At 40.3% G+C, this 10,717-nt stretch overlaps 1 protein-coding gene across 20 annotated transcripts in view; it reads left to right on the top strand.

Moving 5' to 3' along the window:
- The window catches only part of BTRC (beta-transducin repeat containing E3 ubiquitin protein ligase), a 224,338-nt gene that overhangs the window by 78,468 nt on the left and 135,153 nt on the right, over window positions 1-10,717 (top strand). For 16 of the 20 annotated variants that reach the window (XR_007911097.2, XM_002718665.5, XM_008270376.4 and 13 more), the window contains one exon: window positions 11-118. The exons of the other annotated variants lie outside the window; for them this stretch is intronic. Coding sequence is in view for 15 of the 16 variants with exons in the window: in XM_002718665.5 (XP_002718711.1) it covers window positions 11-118 (108 nt within the window). In the remaining variant the exon portion in view is untranslated. The remainder of the gene's footprint in view (window positions 1-10; window positions 119-10,717) is intronic. 20 annotated transcript variants of the gene reach the window in all.

The raw sequence follows: 10,717 nt of genomic DNA, 5'->3' as shown, positions 1-10,717 counted from the left end.
CTCTCTGCAGTGCTCTATGCCCAGGTCTCTGTGGCTGGGCTGCTCCAGCCTGGCGGACAGCATGCCTTCGCTGCGATGCCTGTATAACCCAGGGACTGGCGCACTCACAGCTTTCCAGGTACTCTCTCTGTCTCTGGGTTATTTGTGGGCATTAGTGTGTATGTGTAATGCATTAGTTTGTCCCTCCTCTTTCCCATGCTTTACTTAACATTCACCCTTTCTCTTTCTTATTGCCTGTATTTCACATCCCTCGGTACTCCTTTAATGATTAATTTTAATGTAGATCCAGACTGATCATTTTTGTCATGATTGGCTTGCGAAAACTGACATAGTACAGCTTGACCATTGGTTTTCAGATCTGCGTAGAAATTTGATAGTCAATTTTAATGTAAGTAAATAGCAATTCAATGTGTAATATTTGTTCTGGACCTACATAAAGCCAATTAATGTACTTAACCAGTTAATTGCAATCAGTTGCCTGAACATCACCTTATGTTTTTATAATTGCTAAAAATATGAGTGCTCTATTCACAGTGTCTCATTGTTATACAGCTATACATATATATATATATAATATATATACATTTTAAGAAGTATTTTTTTAGTATCTTAAGTAATGGTTCCAGTTTTTAGGTGGAAATGGCTTTTGGGTACAGTATTCAGCTTAAAGCAGTCCAGCTGGTCTTGCATAGATTGACAGATTCTAGTTCCCCTGACCTCTTCCTAGAGATAAGAAGAGTTCCAGAATGTAAGAGGAAAACTATTGAGAAAGAACATGCAAACTTACAGGGGAAAATGTGAGGAAGAGCTTGGTGCCCATTGTTTGCAGATTATGGTATCAAATGATTGTTCTCTTGGCAGAATTGTTACCTGTCCCCCTAAATGCTAAATGTGCTTATTATTTTATAGTAACACACAACAACTTAGTTTTTATTTGTTTTTAGTCTAAATAGTTCATATTTTATTTGGAAGAAATTCAAAGGCAAGCTGTAAGTATTAGAGTGCTTATAACTAAGTCTTAGTTTCAAGGAGGGAATTTAAGTATTCTGCATTCCTCACCTGTGCTAACATTTACTAATCTTTTATGATACTACTTTAGCGATGATAATGCTGGAGGTTCTCATTTTTCTTTCACAAGATCTAATATTAAATTTTGATTTGTACTGTGAGATAAAATATAGTTAAATGTGTTGGTTATATCAAGTCTTAAATCTTTGTGATATGATCTTTTTTTTTAAAGATTTATTTATTTACTTGAAAGAGTTACACAGAGAAAGAAGGAGAGGCAGAGAGAGAGGTGTCTTCCATCTGCTAGTTTACTCACCAGTCGGCCGCAGTGGCCAGAGCTGTGCCGATCTGAAGCTCGGAGCCTAGAGCCAGGGGCTTCCTCTGGGTCTCTCATGCAAGCACAGGGGCCTAAGGACTTGGGCAATCCTTACTGCCTTCCCAGGCCACAGCAGAGAGCTGGATTGGAAATGGAGTAGCTGGGACTCGAACTGGCGCCCATGTGGAATGCTGGCACTGCAGACCGGGCCTTTAACCCACTGGGCCACAACACCAACCCCTGTGATATGATCTTGAACAAGTTGTTGCAATGAGTTTAGCCAGTATGCAGCATCTGAGACAAAGTCATTCAAAACTGCTTTTACTTCGGATACCAGTTGTGAGTTTAAGGGCTTCCACAATCACTTTGATAATTTGCTAGAAAAGACTTCAAGAACTTACAGAAAGCAGTTATACTTAGTTTATTATAGAGAAAAGATACCGGTTAAAATTAGCCATAGAAGTGATACTTAGGGCAGAATCTTGGAAGGGTCAAATATAGAGCTTCCTGTCGTCCTCTCCCTGTGGAGTCATGCATGGAGTTACTGCCTACCAGCCATAGTGTGTAGCAGCATACACAGGAGATTGCCAGGCCTGAAACTAGCCAAGGCTCCATCACGTATTGCCCACCTGGCTCACCTTTAGTCTCCAGCCCCTCCCATAGGTCATGCTAATTCCTTTAGTCCCTGTCTGCTCCTGGTATTGGAAATGATAAAGTGTGGTTCAGAGCCCACAACGTGAGTCACTTTTGTCCAATGAGTAAAGCCTCCAGGCCAACAGATATTCCTATCAGGAGAGACGTTCCAGGGATCTAGAGATGACGTTTATGACCACTGTGAAAATTTGATGAAAATTAATGATTTTTTACATGTTGCCAGATTTTTACATACATGTTTATTATATTTCTATTCTGTGAAATAAAAGAGGTGTTAAATAATGTAATTCCAAAAGTACACTCTCCCAAACTTATAAATTCTATAAAAGAAATATGCAGGGAACTGTCAGAATTATACAGAAGAGATCTTACCTAACCTGAGGGTAGGAATAAGGATGAGTGGGAACTAATGAGACAAAGGGGAGGAGTGGAGAGAGAGGTAATATTTTAGGCTTGAGGTAGGTAGAGCCAGTACAAAGGTCCCAAGGACAGGTGGGGCTTGGTGCATTTATTGGCCCTACTGAAAATAAGACTTTTTCAGAGAATAAAAAGAAAGGAGAGAATGGAATGAGAAAACCTGGGGAAGCTTGATCACTCAGGCCTTGCCTTAGTATTAAGACTAGCAAGCTACCACAGGGCTCTGAAAACAGGTCAGACCTGGTCAGATCTGAATTTCTCTGGCTGTATGAAGAGGCAACCAGATGCATTACTCTGGCTATAAGAGCAATAATTTCAGTAATGAAAGGGACAAATGATGGCAGTTTGGTTTTGGCCTCAGAACCTCTTTGCACTTCTAAAATTTATGAGGATACCAAAATACTTTTGTTTATATGGATTATATCTATTGATATTTACTATATTTTTATTCAAAATGAGCAGAAAATTAAATATTAATTTACTAATTCACTTAAAACAGCTATAATAAACTTAGGGCATATTAATATGAATAGCATTTTAATGGATAAGTATATTTTCAAAGAAATTAAGACTGGCATTGTATTACATTTTAAAAGATCTCTTTAATGTCTGGCTTAATAAAAACCAGCTGGATCCACATATCTGTTCCTGTATTCAATGTGTTGTAGTATATTTTGGGTAACATATATGAAAGATATCTGGCCTCACATAAATATATAACTTAAAGGGGGGAATATTTTAATATACTTTTCAGGAACTATAATTACTTAAAGATTAGTTGCTGTATAGGATCTGAAAACAAAGTAGTAAACTGCCTGTGTTGTTATATGAAAATCCATTGATCTCAACCTTTTTACCCCACAAATTATGTTGGAACAATTGGATTCCATATGCCAAACAGTGAACCTTGGCTGTTAATTGTACAATATATAATAATTAACTTGAAATGAATCATAGGCCTAAATCTGAGCTAACATTATAAAACTTTGGGTTAGGCATAAATGAGACACAAAAAGCATAAACCATAAAGGAAATAACCAGTGTTGGACTTCATCACTCTTCAAATTCTCTGCTTTTGAAAAGACACAGTTTAAAAATGGTAAGGTGGGGCCGGCACTATGGTATAGTGGGTAAAGCTGCCACCTGCAGTGCCGGCGTCCCATATGGGCACCGGTTCAAGTCCTAGCTGCTCCATTTCCAATCCAGCTCTCTGCTAATGTGCCTGGGAAAGCAGTAGAAGATGGCCCAAGTGCTTGAGCCCTTGCACCCATGTGAGAGACCCAGAAGAAGCTCCTGACTTCTGGCTTCAGATCAGCGCATCTGTGGCTGTTGCGGCCAATTGGCGAGTGAACCAGTGGATGGAAGACCTCTCTCTGCCTCTCCTTCTCTCTCTGGGTAACTCTGACTTTTAAATAAATAAATAAATCTTTTTTTAAAATGGTAAGGTAAGGTACAGACTGGTAAAATTATTTGTAAAATACATGTCTGATTAAAAAAAAAACTTGTATTCAAAATATATAAAGCATAATAAGATAAAGTGCTCCATAAATTAACAGGCAAAGATTTGTCTAGATGCAATACCAAAGAAAATACACAATTGGCAAATGAAGCACGTGAGAAGTTGCTGTCCTTTTAGTCATTGATTGTGCAAGGTAAAATCACAAGTTATTACTATGTTGCTCCCCTCCTGTTGCTTTTCCCCACTCCAGATGTGGGCATAAGAATTCAGTAGACACCTAGTTAGTCTTTTTTTTTTTCTTTAAAGATTTATTTATTTAAAGTCAGAGTTACACAGAGGAGAGGCAGAGAGGGAAAGGTCCCCAGATGGCCACAACAGCTGGAGCTGCGCCGATCTGAAGCCAGGAGCCAGGGGCTTCTTCTGGGTCTCCACTCAGGTGCAGGGGCCCCAAGGACTTGGGCTATTTTCTACTGCTTTCCCAAGCCATAGCAGAGAGATGAATCGGAAGTGGAGCAGCCGGGACTTGAAGCAGTGCCCATATGGGATGCTAGCACTGCAGGCGGCAACTTTTACCTACTACGCCACAGCGCCAGCCCTGTGATCTATTGTTAATTGATTTCCACAGTGCCCCATATTGAAGCTTTGGTATTGAGGCTCAATATATAATGATGGTTTGAACTGTATTGGGTAAATGATAAAGGTAGTCATACACAATTAAAACCTATGCAAGTTAAAATCTTCTGACTTGGACACCAAGATACCAAGAAAAATTCAGATTTTCATTTGGACTAAAGCAGTTTATTTCAAAGAGTTAGAGAAACAGAGTTTTTCATCTACAGGTTCACTCCCCAGATGGCCATAACAGTCAGGCCTGGGAGATTCTCCCAGGTCTCCCATATGGTTACAGGGCCCAAACACTTGGCCATCTTCTGCTACTTTTCCCAGGCCATTAGCAGCGAGCAGGATTGGAAGTGCAGCAGTCAGGACACATACCTGTGCCCATATGGGATGCTAGCATTGCAGGTGCTTGTTTTACTTGCTATACTACAATGCCAGCCCCCATTGCCTGCTGTCTTCAGTGCGCGTTAGTAGGGAGTTGGAATTGGAAAGTGGAGCTGGAGCTCACACCCAGGCACTCCAAAATGGGATTGTAGGTATCTAAGTGGCATCTCAACTGCTATACCAAAAGCCTTCCATGAGAAGATACTGAAGCAGTCTAAAGACAGGAGGGGCCGGCATTGTGGCAGAGAGTTAAACTGTAGCCTGCAGTGCCAGCTTCCTTTAGGTGTGCTGGTTCGAATCTCAGCTGTCCCACTTCTGATCCAGCTCCCTGCTAATGAGCCTGGGAAAGCAGTGGAAGATGGCCCAAGTGCTTGGGCCCCTGCACCCATGAGGGACACTGGATGAAGCTCCTGACTGCTAGTTTTGGCTGGCCGATTCAGCCGTATTGGGAGTGAACCAACTGATGAAAGATCTCTCTCTCTCTCGGCCGGCGCCGCGGCTGACTAGGCTAATCCTCTGCCTTGCGGCGCCGGCACCCCGGGTTCTAGTCCCGGTCGGGGCGCCGAATTCTGTCCCGGTTGCTTCCTCTTCCAGGCCAGGGAGTGCAGTGGAGGATGGCCCAAGTGCTTGGGCCCTGCACCCCATGGGAGACGAGGAAAAACACCTGGCTCCTGCCTTCAGATCAGCGCGGTGTGCCGGCCGCAGCGCGCCGGCCGCAGTGGCCATTGGAGGGTGAACCAACGGCAAAGGAAGACCTTTCTCTCTGTCTCTCTCACTGTCCACTCTGCCTGTCAAAAAAAAAAAAAAAAAAAAAAGATCTCTCTCTCTCTCTCTCCCCCCCCTCACTCTTTATAACTCTGCCTTTCTGCTTTTCAAATAGAAAAATAAATTATATAAATATCTTTATGAAAAAGAAGGAAAGAATTATGAACAAATTCACCTTTGGTTTGTTTAATATTAAAATAAAAAATATTAAAAAAAATAAATACCACATCCCCTCATAGGCTACTGTTTTTAGAATAAGTTTGGGGAAAGGTTTATTAAGAAATTTTGCCGCTGGGGCTGGTGCTGTGGCATGGCAGGTGAGGCCGCTGCCTGCGGTGCTGGCATTCCACATGGGCACTGGTTCAGGTCCCAGCTGATCCACTTCCAATCTGGCTCTCTGCTGTGGCCTGGGAAAGCGGTGGAGGAGGGCCCCACTTTTTGGGCCCTTGCACCCGTGTGGGAAGCCCAGAGGAAGCTCCTGGCTCCTGGCTCCTGGCATTGGATCAGCTCAGCTCCAGCCATTGTGGCCATTTGGGGAGTGAACCAGTGCATGGAGGACTTTCTCTCTCTCTCTCTCTATTTCTCTCTCTCTCTGCCCCTCCTTCTCTTGTAACTCTTTCAAATAAATAAATAAAACTTTAAAATAAATAAATAAATAAATCTTTTAAAAAAGAAAGAAACAAAATGGGCTTTGAATTATGTTGCAGAAATGAAATTGTGTGGTATAGGCAGGAATGAAAAGCTTAAGAAACACCTTATGATAGAATCCTAGAGGTGGCTATATGGTGTAATAATTAAGAGCATGGACCTTGGTGCCAGGTTGCCTGGGATTCAGATCTGGCTTTGTTAGTTTCTCAGTGTGGCTTATTTATAAGTATGTGATCTGTCCATACCTTAATTTCCTTACCTTTAAATTGGGAATGCTGCTAGGGTTAAATGAGCTGATTTTATATTAAGTCTTCAGAATAGCATTTGGCAGATTAATGAGTTTTATATTACTAGGAAAATGCACAGAGGACTAGGTTTAAAGGCTTTCATCAAATAGTGTTTTTCACCCTGTATAAAACAGTATACTATTAAAAAATTATTATTTTTCCTCATAATCTACAACACAGTTTTGTAATATGGAGAACCTTATTCTTGGTTCAGATATTGATAAGATAATTTTCTCCATATTGCTGTAAGTATAAATAATTACTTTGCTTATCTTCAATGAGGTTATTATGTCTTATGTAGCAGAAATGAGCTTATGTTCTGGTTTTATCCTGTTAATTCAATAGTTTGTACTACGTCAAGTTCAGCATACACAGGTGCTAAATATTACTGGCTGATTGATTGGCAGAAACAGGACTTGAACTTCATACTTTCATATTTCCACTGCTGGAATTACAACAGTCTTAGTACATTTACATTTTTCTGGTTTGAATCTTATTTACTTAAATTTTTCTTTAGGTTAAATTAACAAGTAAAATGCACACATCTTAATTGTTTTTTAAGGTGAATTTTGACAAATGTATAAATTTGTATAGCCTACCTTACAGGCAAGATTCAGAATATTACATAACCTGAGAAAGTTCTTTCATAGCCATTTCCAATCAGTACCCATTCCCCATATGTGATTACTGTTCTGTCATTAAAAATAAGTTTTGCCTGTTCTTGAACTTAATGTACATGTAGTCTTGCGGGATTATTCTTTTTTTTTATTTTTATTTTTATTTTTTATTATTTTTTGACAGGCAGAGTGGACAGTAAGAGAGAGAGAGACAGAGACAAAGGTCTTCCTTTTGCCGTTGGTTCACCCTCCGATGGCCACCCGGAGTGCTGGCGCCGCAAGGCGGAGGATTAGCCTAGTGAGCCGCGGAGCCGGCCCAGGATTATTCTTTTTGTGTCTGTTTTCTTTTGGTCGACATTTATCCATGTTGGGTGTATTAGTAGTTTCTTATGAGTTGGGTTATATTAGTAGTAATTTTTTTTTCCATTTTATTTGAAAGACAGAAAGGCAAACTGAGATCTTCTGTCTTTGGTTCACTGCCAAAATGCCTCTACAGGCAAGGCTGGGCCAGGCTGGAACCAGGAGCCCAGAACTCAGTCCCAGTCTGCCATGTATGTGGGTGGCATGAACCTACCTACTAAGCTGCCTCCCAGGGTGCACATTAAGCAGGAAGCTGGAATCAGAAGTGGAGGCAGGACTCTAACCCAGGCATTCTTATCTGGTATGCGGGCATCCCTAGGGGCATCTTAGCTGTTTTGCCAAACATCTCTCTCAAGTAGTTTATTACTGAATATATTCCATTGTATCAGCATACCACAACTTGTTTGTTTATAGGCATTTTGATTATATTTTAAACTGTTTAAAGAAATAGTCAAGTAATTTTTCAAAGTACTTGTCTCAGTAGAAATACTCTTACTGTTAATATTGCCATATATATTTAAGGATGTGTCTCAAAACCTTCATGGTTTGTCTGTCTTTGAAATCACTGCATTCTCTCTCTCTCTCTCTCTTTTTTTTTTTTTTTTTTTTTTTTAAGATGTATTTACTTATTTGAAAGAGTTACACAGAGAAGGGAGAAGCACAGAGAGAGAGGTCCTCCATCCAATGGTTCACTCCCCAGTTGGCTGTAATGGCCAGAGCTGCACCAATCCAAAGCCAGGAGCCAGGAGTTTCCTTTGGGTCTCCCACATGGGTGCAGGGATCCAAGGACTTGGGCCATCTTCTACTGCTTTCTCAGGTCATAGCAGAGAGCTGGATCAGAAGAAGAGCAGCTGGGCCTTGAACTGGTGCCCATATGGGATGCTTGTGCTTCAGGCCAGGGCGTTAATCCACTGTGCCACAGCGCTGGCCCTCACTGCATTCTTTTAGTAAGCATAAAGATTCTTAGGAGTCAAATTTTTTTTTGAAAAAAACATTTATCAGGGGCTGGCACTGTGGTGCTATATGGGCATCCCATATGGGCTCTAGTTTGATTCCCAGCTACTCCACTTCTGATCCAGCTCTCTGCTGTGGCCTGGGAAAGCAGTGGAAAATGGCCCAGGCTCCTAGGCCCCTGCACTTCCATGGGAGTCTCGGAAGAAACAACTGGATCCTGGCTTCAGGACAGCCGAGTTCCAGCTGTTGCAGCCATTTGGAGAGTGAACCAGCGGATGAAGGACCTCTCTCTTTCTGTGTGTCTCCTTCTCTGTGTAACTCTACCTCTGAAATAGATAAGTAAAATCTTTAAAAAAAAAATTAACTAGGATCCCTTGGCAAAGGTTGAAATTGTTGTTGATTGAATTCAGGAGAAAGACTGTATTTTACTACTTAAGAACACTTAGAAGTCTACTTAGCATCTACAGAGTAGTATGTTGAAATGGAACTTTACTAGTAAAGGCAAGCAACATTATAAATAAATAGAAGACTTCTTTTTTTTGTTTGAGATTTTAAGAGAATATAGATTATCTCACTTAATGTAAATTAATAGTCAGACCTTACTGGGGGAAATTATCCCATGACTAAAATGCTTATCAAGCACTATTTAATTGCCCTCCTTCCATTATTTATAAATAATTTTAGCACAGCACAATTACTGTATGGTAAAACAAACTTGTGTTTTTTCTGTGCATATGTTAACATTTGACCTATATTTATCCCAGCTACACCTTTCACATTAAGGGCTTTAGAGAGTGACAAATCAAAAAGTTTTTATTTTGTGGAGAAATTGTTTTCCTGCTTATAATTTTGTTTATGGTGAAATAAGTAAATTGTTTGAATATATAAACAAGAAAATATCACAAATAATCCTCCAACTTTAACGTAATATTACTATGTTGGTTTCCTTCTATCTGAAATATCTATGCATTTAGTATATGTGCACACACAGTCATGCCCACATGAATAATAGTTTTGTTTTAAAATATTTTATTATGAAATTATAAAACTTAATATTGTAGAAAATACAGAGAAATAAAAAGAAGAAAGAAACTATCTTACATGTCCTCTCATATATTACCTTTGCATTAATTCAGAATTCATTGAATGTTATCTACATCATATTGTTGCCCAAATGCTACATGCATTAATTGGCAACACTAACTTTTGGCCACTCTTTTAACTGTGGTTAGTTGCTCACTTGTTTTTATCTTTTATTTATTTATTTTTAAGATTTATTTATATTTTTGAAAGAGTTACACAGAGAGAGGAGGAGAGGCAGAGAGAGAGAGAGAGGTCTTCCCTCTGCTGGTTCACTCCCCAAATGGCCACAACGACTAGAACTGTGCCAATCTGGAGCCAGGAGCTTCTTCTGGGTCTTCCACATGGATGCAGGGGCCCAAGGAATTGCACCATCTTCTACTGCTTTCCCAGCTGCATTAGCAGGGAGCGGGATTAGAAGTGGAGCAGCTAGGACTTGAACTGGTGCCCAAATGGGATGCTGAAACTACAGGTTGCGGCTTTACTCGCTACTCCACAGTGCTGGTCCCATTAACATGTTTTTAGGTTGAGCAAAGTTTGAGCTTGTTCAGCCCAACTAATTAAAGCCAACACCCTTTTGCTTCCATGTAATTCTTATACATATCAAATTTTGCAGTTCCCCAAAGGAACAGTGCAGTGGGAAATTGGCACAGGATTCCTACAGCTTCAAAATCATGCAGTGTATCACTAAAGCCTCTAACGCATGTTCTGCATATCCTTTCTCTCTGCCCTATCCTGAATAACTATCCTCTCTATCACCTGCCCTCTGCCTTTATCTACCTGGCTAATTCCTAACCCTCAAGTTTGTTCAGCGTGAGCCAGTATAAAAGCCCTCCCAAATCTTTACTTTCTGTCCCTTAAACTAGACAGAGCATGCAATGGCTACATGTCATTGAACCGATACATGAGTACTGTTGGGTTTGTCAGTTTGTCTTTCTTCTCCTTTAGACTGTGAGTTCATTGACAAGGCATTGTTTTGTTCATTTTGCATTTCCAGTGTCAAGTATAGTACGTGACACTTTTTCTGAACTAATCAATGATTAGACTTAGATAATTTGCATAAAGCTATCAGATGGCATATACATGATGGAAGAAGAAATAAACTACAAATTGCTAGTGGTACCTGCACACACACAGAGACGTTCTGTAT

The sequence above is a fragment of the Oryctolagus cuniculus genome, chromosome 15 (assembly GCF_964237555.1).
Source record: "Oryctolagus cuniculus chromosome 15, mOryCun1.1, whole genome shotgun sequence".
Taxonomy (NCBI): Eukaryota; Metazoa; Chordata; class Mammalia; order Lagomorpha; family Leporidae; genus Oryctolagus; species Oryctolagus cuniculus.
This window is presented reverse-complemented; position numbering and strand designations above follow the sequence as displayed.